Source organism: Cherax quadricarinatus, chromosome 68 (assembly GCF_038502225.1).
Source record: "Cherax quadricarinatus isolate ZL_2023a chromosome 68, ASM3850222v1, whole genome shotgun sequence".
Taxonomy (NCBI): domain Eukaryota; kingdom Metazoa; phylum Arthropoda; class Malacostraca; order Decapoda; family Parastacidae; genus Cherax; species Cherax quadricarinatus.
Genome location: NC_091359.1, coordinates 13,753,019 through 13,774,027, shown reverse-complemented (window position 1 = coordinate 13,774,027; position 21,009 = coordinate 13,753,019). Strand labels below are relative to the sequence as shown.

Below are 21,009 nucleotides of genomic sequence, written 5' to 3'. Positions count from 1 at the left end.
CCAAGTAGATATTTTTAGTAGCACCTCGTTAACAATGGTGTTGAGTGTGGCAAGATTTGGGTAGGAGATGACACAAGTTGTGTCATCAGCAAAGAGAACTGGTTTCAGGTGTTGTGTTATGTTGGAAAGAAGATCACTGATGTATAAGAGGAAGAGCAGGAGACCAAGAAAACTTCCCTGGGGCACTCCAGTATCAAGTGGTCGTGTTGATGAAGTTGTGTCTTTAATGGTGACGTACTGATACCTATTAGTAAGGTAGGATTTGAAATATGCAAGTGCATGGCCTCTTATACAATAATGGTCAAGTTTGTGGAGTAGGATGCCATGGTCTACTGTGTCAAAAGCTTTCCTTATGACAATAAAAAGTACTAATGAATATTCCTTATTTTCCAGTGCTGTGTAAAGGAGATCTAACATTTTTACAATTGCTTTTATTTTTTCGGAAGCCAAACTGGCAGGGGTTGAGTATGCTTTGTGCTGTTATAAACAAATATAATCTCTTGTGCACAAGTTTCTCAAAGATTTTGGATAGCAATGGTATGATATTGGCCTATAGTTGTTTACATCTGTGAGGTCACCACCTTTCTGTACTGGTGTAACCCTTGTCGTCTTGAGTAGTGTCAGGAAAGTGCTAGTTTCTAATGATTTGTTAAAAAGTAATGAAATAGCCTGCAAAAGGACATGGGCCACTCACTTGTACAATAGTGGTGAGACTTGTGACAGATTCCTTGATTTATTTTTAAGTGACTTGATAATCATGGTGACTTCAGTGGGCTCAGTAGGTGCAAGATAGGAGGGGGTTGGGAAATTCCCATCTAAGTAATCAGTTGCTCGGGAATTTGTACCTGGGATTTTACTGGCAAGATTTGATCCTATGGTTGAGAAGAAGTCATTTATCTTGTTAACTGTATCAATAGGCAGTAGTGTTTTGTTCGGTTTAATTAGAACAATATCCCTAGTTTTTTTCAGTTTGTGGGTGCCCAGAATCTGAGAGAGTGCTTTCCAGGTCTTTTTTTTTATATCTCCTCTTGTTTCAGTGAATCTGCTGTAGTACAATTGTTTGGCTTTTTTATTATTTTGGTGAGAACTGATGCATAGTGTTAAATAATATCTCTGTGTATTAGGCCCTGTCTATATTGCTTTTCATATTGATGTTTCTTATCAATGGATCTTAGTACAGTGGAACCTCGCCTAACGAACGCATCGCATAACGTTAAATCCGCTTAGTGATACATTTTACCGCAAAAATTTTGCCTCTGCTAGCGCTAAAAAACTCGCTCAATGCGGTTCGTTCGAGACGCGTCCACGTGCGGCCTGAGCCCGCCTCACTTGTTCCTTGGGTGCCAGTGTTTACAAGCCAGCCACCGCGGTCGCTTCCAAGCATACAATCGGAACATTTCATATTATCACAGCCTTTTTAGTGATTGCACCTGCAAAATAAGTCACCATGGGCCCCAAGAAAGCTTCCAGTGCCAACCCTACAGCAAAAAGAGTGAGAATTACTATGGATATGAAGAAAGAGATCATTGCTAAGTATGAAAGTGGAGTGCGTGTCTCCAAGCTGGCCTGGTTGTACACAAAACCCCAATCAACCATCGCTACTATTGTGGCCAAGAAAACGGCAATCAAGGAAGCTGTTCTTGCCAAAGGTGCAACTTTGTTTTCGAAACAGAGATCGCAAGTGATAGAAGATGTTGAGAGACTGTTATTGGTGTGGATAAATGAAAAACAGATAGCAGGAGATAGCATCTCTCAAACGATCATATGTGAAAAGGCTAGGAAGTTGCATGACGATTTAATTAGAAAAATGCCTGCAACTAGTGATGATGTGAGTGAATTTAAGGCCAGCAAAGGTTGGTTTGAGAGATTTAAGAATCGTAGTGGCATACATAGTGTGATAAGGCATGGTGAGGCTGCCAGTTCAGACCACAAAGCGGCTGAAAAATATGTGCAGGAATTCAAGGAGTACATAGACAGTGAAGGACTGAAACCTGAACAAGTGTTTAATTGTGACGAAACAGGCCTGTTTTGGAAGAAAATGCCAAACAGGACGTACATTACTCAGGAGGAAAAGGCACTCCCAGGACATAAGTCTATGAAAGACAGGCTTACTCTGTTGATGTGTGCCAATGCTAGTGGTGATTGCAAAGTGAAGCCTTTATTGGTGTATCACTCTGAAACTCCCAGTGTGTTCAGGAAAAACAATGTCCTCAAGGCTAATTTGTGTGTGCTGTGGAGGGCAAACAGTAAGGTATGGGTCACTAGGGACTTTTTCTATGACTGGTTACACCATGCATTTGCCCCCAATGTGAAAAATGACCTAACTGAAAAGAAATTAGTCCTTAAGTGCCTCCTGGTATTAGACAATGCTCCTGGTCATCCTTCAGACGTGGCAGAGCGACTTTCTGCGGAAATGAGCATCGTTAAGGTCAAATTTTTGCCTCCTGATACCACTCCTCTCCTGCAGCCCATGGACCAGCAGGTCATTTCCAACTTCAAGAAACTGTACCCAAAAGCTATGTTTGAAAGGTGCTTTGTAGTGACCTCAGAAACTCAAGTGACTCTACGAGAGTTTTGGAGAGATCACTTTAGCATCCTCAATTGTGTAAACATTATAGGTAAGGCTTGGGAGGAAGTGACTAAGAGGACCTTGAACTCTGCTTGGAAGAAACTGTGGCCAGAATGTGTAGACAAAAGGGATTTTGAAGGGTTTGAGGCTAACCCTGGGAATCCTATGCCACTTGAGGAATCCATTGTGGCATTGGGGAAGTCCTTGGGGTTGGAGGTTAGTGGGGAGGATGTGGAAGAGTTGGTGGAGGAGGACAATGAAGAACTAACCACTGATGAGCTGCTAGATCATCTTCAACAGCAAGAGGCCACACCTGAGGAAACTGCTTCGGAGGAGGGGATAGAGAAATTGAGGAAGTTGCCTACTTCAAAGATTAAGGAAATGTGTGCAATGTGGCTTAAAGTGCAAACCTTTTTTGATGAAAATCACCCTCACACAGCTATTGCAAACCATGTTGGCAACCTGTACACTGACAATGTTGTGAAACACTTTAGGAGCGTCATAAAGGAACGGGAGGTACAGGCCTCTATGGACAGATATGTTGTGCGACAGAGGTCCAGTGACTCTCAAGCTGGTCCTAGTGGCATTAAAAGAAGAAGGGAAGTAATCCCGGAAAAGGACTTGCCACCTCAAGTCCTAATGGAAGAGGATTCCCCTTCTAAACACTAACACCATCAACACTCTCCCCTCCTCCCATCCCATCAATCATCACCAGATCTTCAATAAAGGTAAGCGTTATGTAACTGTGCATGTCTTCTTCAGTTTGTGTGTATTAAAATTAATATTTCATGTGGTAAAAAATTTGTTTTGTTCATACTTTGGGGTGTCAGGAACGGATTAATTTGATTTCCATTATTTCTTATGGGGAAAATTAATTCGCCTAACGATAATTTCGCCTAACATTGAGCTCTCAGGAACGGATTAATAGCGTTAGGCGAGGGTCCACTGTATGCTGTTAGTTAGCCATGGGCAACTGAGCCATTTAATCGTAATCTATTTAATTTTTTAAGGACACTGTTTGTTGTATAGTCTAAGTAAATTATTAAGAAATATGTCTGTCCAATCATCTATACCACTAGCATTGGAGAATTCTGTAGGCCACTCAACCGTCTCTAGCTCTGCTGTGAAGTTACTTATTGAGGCCTCATCATGGAGTCTAAATGAAACTTTGTTGTATTACAGTGGAGGTTTATTAATGTTTGTTAAGAGGAAGGTGGGGAAGTGGTCAGTAGTACTGTCTGTGATTATCCCTGATTTAAGGGGGGCTAGTATATTGGTCCATATATTATGCCATACACTCCTACTTTTATACTTAAGCCTTATGAAATAATTATTCTCTCACTTGGCTCAAATGCCCTAAACATTCACTTAGCACCTTGTAGAATCTCTCTTTCTCTCTTAAACACACTTCTCATTTCCAGGAACACAAACACTGAGAATTACAAATTTTTTTGCACCTTCACCCATACCATTCTTAAACTAAAACATTGTTCTTTCAACAGTAGCATCACACACTTGTGACTGCACCTCCTTATTTTCCAACAATCTATCTTCAAAATTTAATTTCATATCTTTTAGGTTATTACCTGCAGTAGAATGAGTGTACTGGGAAAGGAAGTGAGTTGTGAACAGATACACAGATATTATATTTTGACAATGCATATAATAAGGCTTACCTGCATAAGGATAAGTGATGATTATGAAGGTCAGTAGTGAATGTACAATTGAGAAAGTGACAGACAGTTGTTCTAAAACCACACTAGTAAGACTCAGAGTACCTGGAGAAAGATAAAAGCATTGTTGTTGTGCTAGTTGTGCTTTATATAAAGAAATACAGGCTCTCTTTTTTACAGTGGTTTGACTTATGTTATTTTAACTTTACAATGGTGCAAAAGCAATTATGTACTTAGGAGATGAAACTTAACACAATTACTCAGCATGAGAGCAAAAAGTCCATAACTTTTGTACATTTTTTTTATTTTTCAGTAATGGTATATAGTTAGTTACAGCAATTATTTGTTTATTTACTTATTCAGCAAAAGTAGTTACTTATTTTTTTAGCATATCATATTAATTTTAAAGTTGAGAAACACCTGTATAAGAGTACAGCCTCTTCTCACTTAGCGTCATACTCATTTACCAACGACTCAGACTTACGAAGGGTTCTCTGACCAGTATGCATATCTAAGTAATGTACATCAGAGCTGATTCCTCTATTCTGGTTATCACAATATACAGTACTACACTACTGCATAAACATTTAACCCTTTGACTGTTGAGACCTCAAATCCTGAAGTGTCTCTGTGTTGCAAAATATTCGAAAAAAAAAAAAAAATCTTATGAAATGAGAGAGAATCTTTTCCCGATGGTAATGACACCAAAAATACAAAATTTGATGGAAAACTTACGGGATTACACTCTCGTGAAGTTAGCGATCTCGGCAATACATACGCATCGGCGATTTCACCCACTTTGATCCCTATTTTCTGCCAATTCCATTGTTCCATTTGAACAAACTCATAGCTACTTCTTTAGAACTCCATTTGTTCTATCGAGTACAAAAAACCACCCATTTACCAATTTCAACTATCCAATAAAGTGGTCAGAAATTGGCAATTTCAAGCAAATTAAAAAAGATGCCAATTTCAAAATAGAGTCCAGAATAAACAATGCAAATATTCCTGGCACTAAAATAACATTTTCTCTGTTCATTAGTTACATCTCCAAGCCCCTCTTGTATTACTCTTACTTTCTATTTTGAATTTTTATTCACACAAAAAATAGAAGATTTACTGTAATGAAGACTACTGTATTATTGTAATAATTGTATAAATAATGTCAAACCATTCATGACTGCGTATTAGAATGGCTAGTTGGACACTTATTCCAATAAGTGAAGTCATTTGTTTACTCTCAAACATCAGCAAAAATCAAACATTTCTGCTACTTTGAGCTCAATTTGAAGGTCCTTTTCATCGTGAAGCCAATCAAAATCATCTCTATTTCTGTAATACGTTGTACGTTCTATCAATTGAGACCAAGACAACGAGAATACAACCATAAATACTATACGAAAATACACCTCAAAGTCGGTGTTTTAATCCAACAACACGGTTGGAGTTTTTTTTCTCATTATGTACTGCGTGCTGCAGGATTTTTTTTATACTGCACACACTGACCACACAGACCCATTCTCTCACATGTGGGCCTACCAGCTTTCTCCCACTTGACTTGAAGCCGCTAGAATTTTGTCGTATTAATACGTCACCGACACTGGCTTGTAAGACGTATATACACAACACCGACAGTCAAAGGGTTAAAAATACACCAGAAATACTATAAATGATGCGAGGGTGACATTAAAACAACATCAAGGATGACTGACACAAACCCACTACCATTATAGTATGCTCCTTACTTAGTGACAAATTTGTTTACTGACAAGGTCTTAGGAATGGAACTCCGTCGTAAAGTGAGGAGAGGCTGTACAGTGGTACCTCGGGATACGAAGTTGAACAATTAGGCAAGTGTATTTTTGGGGGTCTGAAACAGATTAATGTACTTTACATTATTCCTCATGGGAACAAATTTGTTCAGTACTCGAACAGATCCGCACTTGAGCAGCCTTCTGGAACGAATTAGGTTCGTATCCCAAGGTACCACTGTATACTGGATTTGCTATTCTGTTTAACCCTTTCAGGGTCCATCCCATAGATCTACGGCTTTACGTTCAGGGTCCAAACCGTAGATCTACGCCATGAGCTCAGCTCACTCTGATAAACTGTGAGTGGTAAATTTGGGCCTAGATATGAGAGAATAGTTTTACCAACGCTCTTATATGGGTGTAAAGCATGGGTGATGAATGTAGCAGCGAGAAGGCTGGAGGCAGTGGAGATGTCATGTCTCAGGGCAATGTGTGGTGTGAATATAATGCAAAGAATTCATAGTTTGGAAGTTAGGAGGAGGTGCGGGATTACCAAAACTGTTGTCCAGAGGGCTGAGGAAGGGTTGTTGAGGTGGTTCGGACGTGTAGAGAGAATGGAGCGAAACAGAGACTTCAAGAGTGTATCAGTCTGTAGTGGAAGGAAGGCGGGGTAGGGGTCGGCCTAGGAAAGGTTGGAGGGAGGGGGTAAAGGAGGTTTTGTGTGCGAGGGGCTTGGACTTCCAGCAGGCATGTGTGAGCGTGTTTGATAGGAGTGAATGGAGACAAATGGTTTTTAATACTTGACGTGCTGTTGGAGTGTGAGCAAAGTAACATTTATGAAGGGGTTCAGGGAAACCGGCAGGCCGGACTCGAGTCCTGGAGATGGGAAGTACAGTGCCTGCACTCTGAAGGAGGGGTGTTAATGTTGCAGTTTAAAAACTGTAGTGTAAAGCACCCTTCTGGCAAGACAGTGATGGAGTGAATGATGGTGAAAGTTTTTCTTTTTCGGGCCACCCTGCCTTGGTGGGAATCGGCCAGCGTGATAATAAAAAAAATATGAGAGAATACATCTATGTGGTATGTGTGCACCACATAAAACAAATCCTGCAGCACACTGTGTATAATGAGAGAAAAAAAACAGAGACCGTGATTTTCAATTAAAACAGCGACTTTGCAGTGCTTTTTCGTATGTTTTTTTATAGTTGTATTTGCGATTTTTTGGTCTCATTTGATAGAATGGAAGACATATTACAGAAATAGAGATGATTTTGATTGGTTTTAGCACTGGAAATGGCTTGAAACTGAGCTCAAAGTAGTGGAAATGTTAAATTTTTGCCAATGTTCAAGAGTAAACAAATGACCTCACACGTCTAATACACGCCAGCTGGTGGGTCTAATATACATTCACAAATGTGGTGATGATATTTATACAATTATTACAATATTGCATAACAGCAAATCTTCTATTTTTTGGTGTGAATAAAAATTCATTATGTGAATAAAAAATCAAAATGGAATTTACTTGTAAAGCCTCAAAACATAACTAATGAACAGAGGAAATGTTAGTTTAGTGCCAGGAATACCTACATTGTTTATTCTGGACCCTATTTTGAAATTGGAATATTTTGAACTGTGTTAAATTGGCCAAATTACCAATTTCCGATCACTTTATTTTGTAGCTGAAACAGTTGACTTGGCGATTTCTTGTGCTCAATCGATAGAATAGAAGTAATACTAGTGAAATAGCTAAGAATTTGGTCGACTGGAATAATGTAATTGGCCTAAAATGGGAGTCAAAGTCGGCAAAATCGCCGATTCGTAAATATCGTTGACACATCAAAATTCGCGAGAGCATAATTTCGTCAATTTTCCATCAAATTTCGTACTTTTTGTTTTATTACCTTCATAAGAAAAAAAAAACAAAAAATTAAATTCTTGGACACTGGGGCACCACTTCAGATTTTGGCCTTGGACCCTGAAAGGGTTAAGCTACAAAGTTCCTCCTTCCATTATGTACCTTTTGTACATCTCTTATCTTTACTTAACAAGTTTTTTGTTGACAGACCACCACTTACCCGAGGATGAGCGTGCCAGATCCTGTGTAATATTAACCAAGAGCGGTGCTACAAGAGACCGCAATGAGGAGGCTGCCAAGTATGCCTGAAACTCGGTGCTTGCTTGCAAAACCTCAGTTATGGCTTCCCAAAGCTCGCGTAGTCCAGTATATTTACCTGCCAGTATTTCACTGTTCATTTTCTGAAAGATTAAAACAATTATTGCATATTTTAAGTAAAAGGACACAAGTGCAACTAATGTGACATTTTTATTGTGGCAACGTTTCGCTCTCCAGCTTTGTCAAGTTGTTACATAACGGCTTGACAAAGCTCCTGGAGAGCGAAATGTTGCCACAATAAAAATGTCACATTAGTTGCACTTGTGTCCTTTTACTTTACATATTGACGGTAATTCTACCAACTTTATTACAATTATTGCATATTCAATATACAAATTCTTATTTCTATAGTGTTTTTGTGTACTTGAGGAATCTGATCACTGTTTATCTAAGTGTAACTGAAAAAAGTTTTCCACTGTCACATACCTTTATAATGTCCTCATCTGACTCATCTGTGGAGGATTTTTGAGTGGAACTTTGTGGAGACCCATTGATGGCTGATATTTTCTTTGAGCCACTCTCAGCTTCTTTTATGGTGTCTATTGAAGTGGACTGGCTATTAGAGAGCTGAGGAGACTCTGCAGTCATGCCTGCATTTGGAATCTCACTGTCTTTGTCTCCGTCATTATCATCAAAACTGGACTTGCAGGTGGAAGGCTGAAAAGAACCCGCAGTGTCCAGTGATTCCTCCATGTTAATTTCCATCGACGTGCTCATAGGAGGCTGTGGAGAATACCCATTATCTACCGGGACTTCCTCAGCGCTCTTTCCATCTGCTTTACCCATCTTTGAAGCCTCCATAAATTTATACTTATTAATAGAAGCTTGGAGAGGTTGTGTATCTTGCATCACTTTCCCTGTACCATTATCCAATTCTTGCACAGCATCTGGATATTTACATTTTCTTTCTTCACATTTCTTCAGTTCTTCAGGTGCCATGAAATTTTCTTCCACATACCTACTACTATGTTCCTGTTCAATATTACCTTGACTCTTCTTAGTTTTATTATTTGAATTTTCTTTGTGGTGTTGCATATCAGCATCTAAATGAAAGCAAGTGTGAATGAAGAATCTTCGTCTCACTTCTTCGGCTTTCTTTCCGAAATATGCTGACCAAAATTCATCATGTTCAATAACTTCCTGTTCAAACATTTTGGTGAAAATAGAGTCGCTCTCCTCTTCTGCACCTGAGAGGCAGAGTAGCCCAGGTTTGGCTTGAAGTTCTTTCTTCACAACATGACATAATAAGGAAAAGGCTTCATGTCTTAAACCAGGGATTTCTTTACATGCATAAATAAGACCTGAGCCATAACACTGAAGAAATTTGATTAATTTTGGATCATTAGATTCTGCCAAGGTTAGTCTATAACATTTAATTAGACCAACCAGGACCTCCTTTTCATGCTTAGTATCAGCTAGGTAATAACTAATGCCTTGATCACAAATCTGTTTCAAGACAGGAATAATCAGATACTCACACATTTCTAACTTGATCTCAGTGCTGCTCTGTGAAACAAGTCTGATAATATGACTCACAATTTTTGAGGAGATGCTTGTGTGAAAGAGAAAATTTTTGTATAAAGAAACTCCTTCCCATTGAGACAGAGAAGCACCATTTAGATCTTGTGTTTCTTTATGATAATTTTTTAACTGACTGTGACAGCTTTTACCTTTCGTACCAAAGGATAATGAAAATGATTCCTCAGTAGTGTACTCGGCACAAAGTGGGTTTATGCCAGTCTCCATGGGCTCTGGCATCTGACAGACAGCACATCTAACAGTATCTGACATCATTAAGCCACTTAGATCACTCCATACAATATTTTCTACATATAACGTGATGTACGAAACTACGTATGGCAATTTGCAAAACCGCTTTTGTAAGAGTTTACTCAATACCTTTCTAGTGCTCATGCAGCAGCAAAGACCACATTTTGAAAGGGCTTTGATTGCACAAACATAAATATCAAATTCTTGACTGCCAGCAAAGCAATCAAGCAATATGCATACAAAATTGGAAACCATACACGCACTGGGATCGTTTGGATTTAAACCTCCTTCGCTTGTTCCCAACACTTGTGAATGGTGATTTTGCACTGCCTGATACTCACAAAATCGGTGATTTTTTTTGTCACACTTCTCAAAGTGGTAAATATCTTCACGCCAGCATTTCATGTACAGCACCAGTTTGCTAAGAGAATAAAGGATTTCGGATCGCTTACTGACAGGTAAAAGCGAGCTCAAAAATACAACTTTCTTTGTAATTTCTGGCCCTTTGTTTTGAAGGAAAATTTTGTGAAGGTGGAGGCACTGCCACACATCTTTCCATTCAACTCTCAAGCAAGTACAACTCTGGAGCATGAAGAGCAACCCAACAACAATCTCATGAGCCAAAGTAGCTCTTGTTGTATTAAGTGAATTTACTTCATCTTTGGTTAATTTTATTCCATAATCCACGTTTTCAAGTAAGGTTTCATGTTCATTTCTGAAATCCAGTAAAACAGTTACTAGGTTTAGTAATTTGGGTACAACACAGAGCTCTGTTACTGTAAGTAACAATTCACTGGATTTTAGAAACCTTTGTACTGATGAAAACATCAGTTTCAACATTCCCATTAACAATAGCTGCATATCTGCGGACTCGTCGTTTTTTGATTCCATATGCTTTAATTCAAACACCATGTTAGAGAATGCATCGAGAGAAAACTGGAGAATATCATGAGTGGCAAGTAGTGGCGAGGACAGATGCTTTATTTCTGCCTCGTGCACTGTTATTTGTGTCTGTATCGATAGAATACACTGAAGAAGCTCGACAAGAGACAAGCAAAGTAGGTTCTCGTGTAGACAGATTCTTTCAATTGAACTACTTGTCTGATCAGTCTCTGTTTCATGGCATTTATCATCATCGCTGTACACAGCTCGTGTAAAATAATCAAAGTCATTGGGGTTCATCGTAAATTTTACAAGGGCCTTACTGAGTTTAACATTCTGGTGAGTATCTTCTCCCTCTGAATCTGAACGCACCATGGGAACACAAGCAGAGTATCGTTTCCGACGTTTCTTTCCCAGCTTCTTTCCGCTCTGACAGCTTGACAAGCTACTACTTTTTGAACCAGATGTGTGCATCCACATCTGAGGAACGGAAGAATTGCTACCTCTTGTACCAAGGCTACTTCTGGCATAGGCTGAGTGAATATTGGCAGCAAATATATCATTCAAGCACAGACTTATGGATGGTTCATATCTAAAGCATGACTGGCTGTGAGGTTGACCTTCTGGATGAAAATCTAGGAAGGAATTCCTTGTACCATCATTCTGCCCTGTTTGACCTCCCATAGCTAATTTCTCCTGAAATCCCTGTTTACATTTCTTTTGAGAATAAACAGATTTTGGGACTTCATCAGATGAAGCATTCTTCAGTAAAAAAGTAAAGATGAAAGCTAGCACATGGCTTATTTCTCTTCCTCCTGTCAAACCCTGAAACAATAATAATTATAATGTATATTATTAACATTATATTCATTGAGAAAGTGCTAAAGATACAGGGTCATACAGTGCCCGGGGGAATGGGAGGCAATAAGGTTTGATCCAATGATAGTGTAAATTCCTTGGCTCAGACTCTACCACTTAAATCAAGATGCCCCCCCCCCCCTTGAAGGAACGGCAATGCATAAATGTAACACTTTCTACTATTGTCTATGTACTGTATATTCATGGAGAAGTTCTAAACCCAGAAGGGTCATACAGTAAATAATAAAGACACACAATACCGTGACTGGAACAATACACAAATAACCTGCAAGTAGGAGAAAGAAACTTATGATGTCATCTGAGTCCAATTTGAAACATTAACTAGTCAATGGTTCAAATCAGAGTGAAACATCATAAATTTTGTTCTCCTTTGTGTGGGTTATTTATCTATAGGGTTATACAGTACCTGGGGAATGAGAGGGGGTGGGAAATAACCAGGTTTAATGCAATAGGATGGTAGCTCCAATTCCCTGGATCACCTTCAGGACTCAAGTCTGGCTAACTGGTTTCCTTGAATCCCTTCACATACATTACCTTGCTTACACTAACAGTATGTCAAACTTATCAAGTTATAAAACCCACTTGTCTCCACTCACCCTAATACATTCACACAAGAACGCTAAATGCTTAAGCCCCTAGCACTCTTTAACCCTTCTCTACAACTCTCCCACATACAACCCCTCTCCCTCTATCTTTCAACCCCATATTTATACATCCTTCTGGTCATCTTATCCTGCTCTATCCTCCTTAAATGTCTAAACCACATCACCAACCCTTCAGCAATATAAACAGATAAAACTCCACTAATAAATCATATATCACATAAGAATTTATATTAACAATTATGCATCAGTGGAAAACAAACAGTGAATGCCAAGAAACTCAAGAACTTACTGCTACTCCCAGTTTATCAAGTGCTACTAGTATCTTTGCTCCACATCCATGAAGGAGATACTGCTTCAAGGCAACTGCATTCTGTGCCTCGTTTCCCTGATTAGGTTCCTGCACTGCGCTATTTAATGATGCCATGGGTGCTTCTGCACTGTTTACAGAACTTGCGGACAATTGCGTACATCTTTGTAAGTAGGGTTTATGGACTAAAAATGAAGACTCGGCTATACTATGTGTTTCAGTACTGTCAGTTACTCTTACTCCTAACACAGATTCTGGTTTCGCTGAAGAAAATTCATTTATATCTACCGCACCACCATCAACTTTCAAAACTGATCTTTGATTATAAGTATCCTGAGGTTTGTCTTGGGTTTCCTGACTGACAGAATCCTTCTGACACTTTTTACTATCAAAATCTTTCAAGCATTCTAATTCATCTTCTTTACCATTTTCCACTAATACAGCACTTGAATTTTTGTGTTTCTCACTATTTGTGCATTCCAAGCGTTCATCCAAGATTACATTAGGCTCTTTGGGTTGGTCCAGATTGACTTGTAATAGTTCTGAATGACATTTATCATTATCACTCTCCTGCAATACCTGACACAGTCCTATTGTATTCCTGTAAGAATGATTTCTTCCACTGGTTAATTTTTTTGTCACTCTTGGACGGCATCCTCTCGAACCATCGCTCACTTGAGAAGTATCACTGATAATGGATTCCACTGACTGAGATGTTGCACTTGAGGAAGCATCGCTATCATAACTTACTGAACCAAGGCAAATGTGTTCAATATCTGCCAAGAACTGTCCACCAAGGAGACTCACTACACTTCCAACATCACTGCAGAGAGAGAATGAAAAACTCATTATATATCAAAGGAACAATAAGAATGGAACACTGTACACTGTGGAAAAAGACACATGCACAGTTCAGGACACAGGCAGTGTTGCAAGTGATAAAGTTAACAATCAATATACAACTAAACCTGGATGGAAATAATTATAAAAACAAGGTGTTTTTAACCACTTCAGTCTTATGATGACCCACTCAATAGCTAAGCAATGGCCAGCTTACTGTTGCTAAAGAAACATCCTGTTTATAAAAATCAGTGGATCATATTGTATCCTATACACTTCCCAGTGAATAGTATTGTATTGGGAAAAAGGGGCTTTAGGGACTTGAACCTGCACCATACAGATTAAAGTAAATGTACAGTACCTGGGGAAAGCCTGATTGTGAGATTAAAACATCTGTCTGACCACTGATGAATTGGAGATTGAGCAATCAACCTCCTCTTTTTTATTGCACTGAGTGACTCATTTTTTTTTTATTTTACCACACTGGCTATCTCCCACCAAAGTAGAGTGGCCCAAAAATGAAAACATTTCACCATCATTCATTCAACAGCTGTCCTACCACAAGTGTGAAGATGTCACAATTCAAATGGCCCTCAAAGCTGCTTCATGTAAAAAATTAAAAAAATGTACAGTACATGTACCTGAAGTGAAGAAGGTTGGAGAGGGGAGTCTCCTCCTTGGCTGATGACAGCAGTAGCCCCAAAAATTCATCCAGATGGCTCTGACGCTCCTGCAAGCAACAATCTTAATTAAATATCCTTTGTTTCCTAACAAAAATGACTGAATAAATTGAATATCATTTATACATGTACATGATACTTTATATACTGTACACAAATAATCTGCTTGTTATTTGTGTACTGTTCCAGACTGTTTGACTGCCTCCCAGCATACACAAGGGAGATTACAAATAGACCCCTGACTGTCTTCAAGAAGGCGTTGAACAGGCACCTAAAGTCGGTACCTGACCAGCAGGGCTGTGGTTCATACATCAGTTTGCATGCAGCCAGCAGTAACAGCCTGGTTGATCAGGCCCTGATCCATCAAGAGGCCTGGTCACAGATCAGGCCATGGGGGCATTGATCCCCGAAACCTTCTCCAACTATACTCCAGGTCATAGTATTGTGCCTTCTTGTTCTTTATGTGTATACCGAGTATCATTTTGAAAATTAACATATTTAAAAAAAATTGAAACACAAATACGTATGCATTTCATTGTCTGTAAAGGAACTAAAGTGCTATGTTTTGTGTGTCTGTCTATGTCAGATATGAGAATAAGAAACAATTAGGGCAGGACTGTGGCTGAAGGAACAGGTTTTTCACAGTGGCGACTTCTGATTTTACTTTGTTCACTATTACTCAATGGGTTCTATTTGCTGGGAAGCTAAATACACATCTGCCCACTTTGTAGGCATTCCTTCTTTAAGAATTTTGTGCACCATTACACCACGGTTATGCTTGTTAAAGGCTTTGGCAAAATTAGTGTCCACTATATCTGTAATTTACCTTCCACTATATCCAAGACCAAATTATAATGGTCCAGCAATTGTGAGAGGCATGAGAAACCCATTTTTAAATGAGAGATGCAAATGCTGTGTATCTTTGCGTTTAGCAATCTTAACTGTTACAAGAGATATGGATACAAGAAATTATGATCATTCTATGTAAAAATGTCTTGTAATAATTGTCTTTTTTTTTTTGCATAAAATCATTATTGTACTTAATTTCTTACAACCATATTTTTTGTAACAATAAAGAGTTATTACAAGGGTTCTAACTTTAACCCTTTCATTGTTGTGACACCAAAAATTGTCCAGTGTTAATATTTTAGAAAATATCTTCTAAGGTGGTACAGAATCTCTTTTTTCAAGGTAATGGCACAAAAAATACAGAATATGATGTAAAATTTACAGAATTATACAGGTGCGAAGTTGAAGGCCGGGAGCCCTTTATGCAACTGCGAGTTTTGCCCAATCTCCGGCCTATTTTAGGCCAATTCCAGGGTTCAAACTTACCCAATTCCTGCACTATCGACTGAGTGAAAGGAGCTGCCCATTCAGAACTACCTTATAAATTACCTAAGTCATTAATTAAGCCAATTTTACATAAAATTCAACTCCAGTAATTCTAATTTCAAAACAGAGTTCACAACAAACACTCTAGACATTCCAACCACTAAAGCAACCTTTTCCTTGTTCAGTAATTGCATCCCCAGACTTCTCCTGTATAACACTTGCCCTGTATATCAATGGTATTCAATACCAGCAGGATTATGAATCAGATGGAAACAGTGATCATCTTCGTATGCTGAAGTAATGAAGAAAGATGAAAAGAAGTACATAGTTCAATTTGCCAAGTACTTTGAGCTATAAGGCCATTCACTGCTTTTAACCAAAGCAAAAAAGTTAAATGTAACTATATACATACACTAATACTGGTCAACTATAATGACAGAACATTATAAAAAAAAAAAAAAAAATTCAAATCAGCAAACACATAGCAAATAAATAAATACTCTCGCACACAGCTAAAATAACCTATATCAACTAAAAAACATGATACATTAAAGAATGTCATGGCATCAACTCACCACAACATTCCCTGGTTCTGTCTGAGCAAAGGAGGTCCAGGTCTCCTGCAGTTTCTGATCACTCATTCTTTCTTCATATCACAGGTCTGCAACCAAAGTTAAGAAAAGATAAAATTTGTGTGGATTTTTAACCTAAAGGATTAGCCACCCAGGATAACCAAATAAAATAGTGTATCATCGAGGACTGTCTAACTTATTTCCACTGGGGTCCTTCAATCTTGTCCCCCAGGATGCAACCCACACCAGTCAACTAACATCCCAACACCAGTCTAATAGGTTACTGCCAAAATGCCACAAAATAATTTTTTTTTAGTCAGAATTCACATCGAAGTATTGATTAAACTTCCCTGGAAACTAAAAGATCTTGATAAATAAACAATATGTAGCATCGATAATGTTCATTTTTTGTCATTACATATGCTATTTGTATAATACAGCATCTCCTCACTTAACGATGGAGTTCCATTCCTAAGACCATGTCGGTAAACGAATTCGTTGCTAAGTGAGGAGCATACTATAATGGTAGTGGGTTTGTGTCAACCATCATTGATATTATTTTAATGTCACCTGGTATGTTTTTATATGTTTATACAGTAGTGTACTGCATTTTGTTAATACAGTGGTACCTCGAGTTACGAACTTAATTCATTCCAGAAGGCTGTTCAAGTGCTGATACTGAACGAATTTGTTCCCATTAGGAATAATGTAAATTTGATTAGTCCGTTTCAGACCCCCAAAAATACACTTACATAACTGTTCGAGTGGGGAGCTGTTTGAAACTTGAGGTAACACTGTAAACGGTTTTCGTGATTAATTCGTTCCAGAAAGTCTGACGAAAACCAAATTGTACAAAAACTGAAGCAATATTTCTCATAAGAAATAATATAAATCCAATTAATCTGTTCCAGACACCCAAAAATATTAACAAAAAATACATTTTATTGAGTATAGAATAACTATAGTTTTACATACAGAAAACAATGAGAAATAAATATAAATGACTAATGAAATAGATAAATGAACATTTAATAACACTTTTACCTTCATTGAAGACTTTTGTTGCCGTATGGAAGACGGCAAGGAGGGGAGAGGGAGGAGATGTTAATGTTTGGAAGGGAAATCCCCCTCCATAAGGACTTCAAATATCAAGACCCTATATGGGGTTACTTCTCTTCTTTGTCTTTTAGGACCAGCTTGCCTTTTGGCAAATTATCGCCTCCACAACACTATCTCCTGCTAACTGCTTTTTGTTGATCCACACCAACAACAACTTCTCGACATCTTCGATTGTTTGCGACCTCTGTTTCATTAGCACATTTACCCCTTTCGCAACATCAGCTTCCTTGATTTCTTTTTTCTTCACCAGGATGGAACTGATCGTTGATGTGGACTTCCTGTACATCCTGGCGAGATCGGCCACACGTATGCCACTTTCGTACTTTGCTATGAGTTCTTTCTTGAATTATATTGTGTTTCCTGCCTTCTTTATCAAAGGACTGGCACTCAGAACTTTCTTTGACCTCATGGTGGCTTATATAGCAGTCGCATTAAATAAACAAGCACAAAAAACAATGGATTATTACGAAATGTTATCTGAACGCTTAGGATAATGCTCACTCAACGAGTAACAAAGCCAGACCGAGTCAGAATGCATGGAATACTTTGTGTGAGCGAGGGCAGGTGAATGCGTTTGGTACAGTGGACCATTGTCAACTCTATGAAAACTGAGTAAATGTAAGAAAACTGGTTCAAAATTTCAACAAAAAAAGTTGTCGAAAACCGAATCCTACGAAAACCAGGGCATGTGAAAACCGAGGTTCCACTGTAGAGGAAATCAGCTCTAATATACAGTGGACCCCCGCATAGCGATATTAATCCGTGCAAGAGAGCTCATTGTTATGCGAAATTATCGTTATGCGAATGAATTTTCCCCATAAGAAATAATGGAAATCAAATTAATCCGTGCAAGACACCCCAAATTATGAAAAAAAAAACATTTTTACAACATGAAATATTAATTTTAATACACACAAACTGAAAAAGGCATGCACAATTACATGACACTTACTTTTATTGAAGATCTGGTGATGATTGATGGGATGGGAGGAGGAGAGAGTGTTAGTGTTTAGAAGGGGAATCCCCTTCCATTAAGACTTGAGGTGTCAAGTCCTTTTCTGGGGTTACTTCCCTTCTTCTTTTAATGCCACTAGGACCAGCTTCAGAGTCACTGGAGTTCTGTCGCACAACATATCTGTCCATAGTGGCCTGTACCTCTCATTCCTTTATGACTTCCCTAAAGTGTTTCACAACATTGTCAGTGTAATAGTCACCAGCACGGCTTGCAATAGCTGTGTGAGGGTGATTTTCATCCATAAAGGTTTGCACTTTGAGCCACATTGCACAGATTTCCTTAATCTTTGTAGTAGGCAATTTCTTCAATTTCTCTCTCCCCTCCTTCAAACCAGTTTCCTCAGGTCTGGCCTCTTGCTGTTGAAGTTGATCTATCAGCTCATCAGTGGTTAGTTCTTCATTGTCCTCCTCCACCAACTCTTCCACATCATCCCCACTAACCTCCAACCCCAAGGACTTTCCCAATGCCATAATGGATTCCTCAACTGGCATAGGATTCTCAGGGTTAGCCTCAAACCCTTCAAAATCCCTTTTGTCTACACATCCTGGCCACAGTTTCTTCCAAGCAGAGTTCAAGGTCCTCTTAGTCACTCCCTCCCAAGCCTTACCTATAAGGTTTACACAATTGAGGATATTAAAGTGATCTCTCCAAAAGTCTCTTAGAGTCAGTTGAGTTTCTGAGGTCACTACAAAGCACCTTTCAAACAGAGCTTTTGTGTACAGTTTTTTGAAGTTTGCAATAACCTGCTGGTCCATGGGCTGCAGGAGAGGAGTGGTATTAGGAGGCAAAAACTTCACCTTAATGAATTTCATGTCCCCATAAAGTTGCTCTGCCACTTCTGCAGGATGACCAGGGGCATTGTCTAACACCAGGAGGCACTTAAGGTCTAATTTCTTTTCAGTTAGGTAATCTTTCACATTGGGGGCAAATGCATGGTGTAACCAGTCACAGAAAAAGTCCCTAGTGACCCATGCCTTACTGTTTGCCCTCCACAGCACACACAAATTAGCCTTGAGGACATTCTTTTGCCTGAACGGTCTGGGAGTTTCAGAGTGATACACTAATAAAGGCTTCACTTTGCAATCACCAGTAGCATTGGAACACATCAACAGAGTAAGCCTGTCTTTCATAGGCTTATGTCCTGGGAGTGCCTTTTCCTCTTGAGTAATGTATGTCCTGCTTGGCATTTTCTTCCAAAACAGGCCTGTTTCATCACAATTAAACACTTGTTCAGGTTTCAGTCCTTCACTGTCTATGTACTCCTTGAATTCCTGCACATATTTTTCAGCCGCTTTGTGGTCCGAACTGGCAGCCTCACCATGCCTTATCACACTATGTATGCCACTACGATTCTTAAATCTCTCAAACCAACCTTTGCTGGCCTTAAATTCACTCACATCATCACTAGTTGCAGGCATTTTTCTAATTAAATCATCATGCAACTTCCTAGCCTTTTCACTTATGATCACTTGAGAGATGCTATCTCCTGCTATCTGTTTTTCATTTATCCACACCAATAAGAGTCTCTCAACATCTTCCATCACTTGCGATCTCTGTTTCGAAAACACAGTTAAACCTTTGGCAAGAACAGCTTCCTTGATTGCCTTTTTGTTGCCCACAATAGTAGCGATGGTTGATTGGGGTTTACTATACAACCTGGCCAGCTCGGAGACACGCACTCCACTTTCATACTTATCAATGATCTCTTTCTTCATCTCTATAGTAATTCTCACCCTTATTCCTGTAGGGTTGGCACTAGAAGCTTTCTTGGGGCCCATGGTCACTTATTTTGCAGATAAAATCACCAGAAACACTGTAATAATACGAAATGTTCCAATTGTATGCTTGGATGTTACCGCGGAGGCTGGCTGGTAAACAATGCCACCGGCGGAACATGTGAGGCTGGCTAAGGGCGCACATTAGACGCGTCTCGGACGAACAGCGTTGAGCGGGTTTTTTAGCGGTATGCGAGGCAAAATCTTAGCGATAAAATGTAGCGGTATGCGGATTTAACGTTATGTAAGGCCAACGGTATGCGGGGGTCCACTGTACATTGTTTAGGTATGCATACTGGTAAGAGAGCCCGTTGAAAGTCCAAGGAATCGGTAAACGAGTAAGCCGCTAAGTGAGGAGAGGCTGTATGAATGTTTCTGTACATCAAAATGTTCCTTTACAAGAATGAATTACTGAAGAGCAGTTTTATTTGTCAAAAAGTCTTTATAAAGCTCACTGCTGAATTCACTTGGCTTGTAGTCCTTGTTTGTCAGACACGTTTTTTTTTCACATATCTTCTTCTTGGCACCTGTTGTTTACTTGTTGATTGCACGAGTCATGGTTGATAGTCCTGGATGATGGTCAGATCAATCAGGTCATCAACCACTGAATAGTAACTAACTCAATGAACTTATGAAGTTCCCTCTTAAGGACAATCTGAGGCCCAATGGCAATTTCCCTTAAATGTATATGAAAGAGAATGCAGAAAAGTTCTGAGCCCTTTCCACTTACTGAAAATAATATCAACATGTCTGTGTTATTTCTCCAAGCTCAAGTTCCTTAGTACGAGTTTTCCTATTATACATTAACATGTGTATCACTATAAATGTGCATGAAAGCTGGCCACTACATTAAAAGTGTGAAAAATAAAAATAAATTTCATTCATGTGATATTAGTGGTACTACTGCGCAGTGTTACATACGTTTGTCAGTGAATAAATAAATAATCCAACCAATGGTGTGGGAAGCAGAAGACTGAAGACAAGAGATGAAGAATGTTGTGTAATATGGTCTTAATCCTTGCAACAAGAGGAACGTCAGGTGTAGCTTAATACCCAACATCCTT

The 21,009-nt window shown here is 39.0% G+C and overlaps 1 protein-coding gene across 3 annotated transcripts in view; it reads right to left on the bottom strand.

Moving 5' to 3' along the window:
- The window catches only part of mv (lysosomal-trafficking regulator mauve), a 207,150-nt gene that overhangs the window by 175,212 nt on the left and 10,929 nt on the right, over positions 1-21,009 (bottom strand). For all 3 annotated transcript variants that reach the window (XM_070099689.1, XM_070099691.1, XM_070099690.1), the window contains exons 2-7: positions 16,040-16,125; positions 14,091-14,179; positions 12,592-13,432; positions 8,593-11,643; positions 8,069-8,249; positions 4,246-4,347 (exon numbers count right to left, since the gene is read on the bottom strand). In XM_070099689.1, coding sequence (XP_069955790.1) covers positions 4,246-4,347; positions 8,069-8,249; positions 8,593-11,643; positions 12,592-13,432; positions 14,091-14,179; positions 16,040-16,105 — 4,330 coding nt within the window. In that variant the 5' untranslated portion in view covers positions 16,106-16,125. The remainder of the gene's footprint in view (positions 1-4,245; positions 4,348-8,068; positions 8,250-8,592; positions 11,644-12,591; positions 13,433-14,090; positions 14,180-16,039; positions 16,126-21,009) is intronic.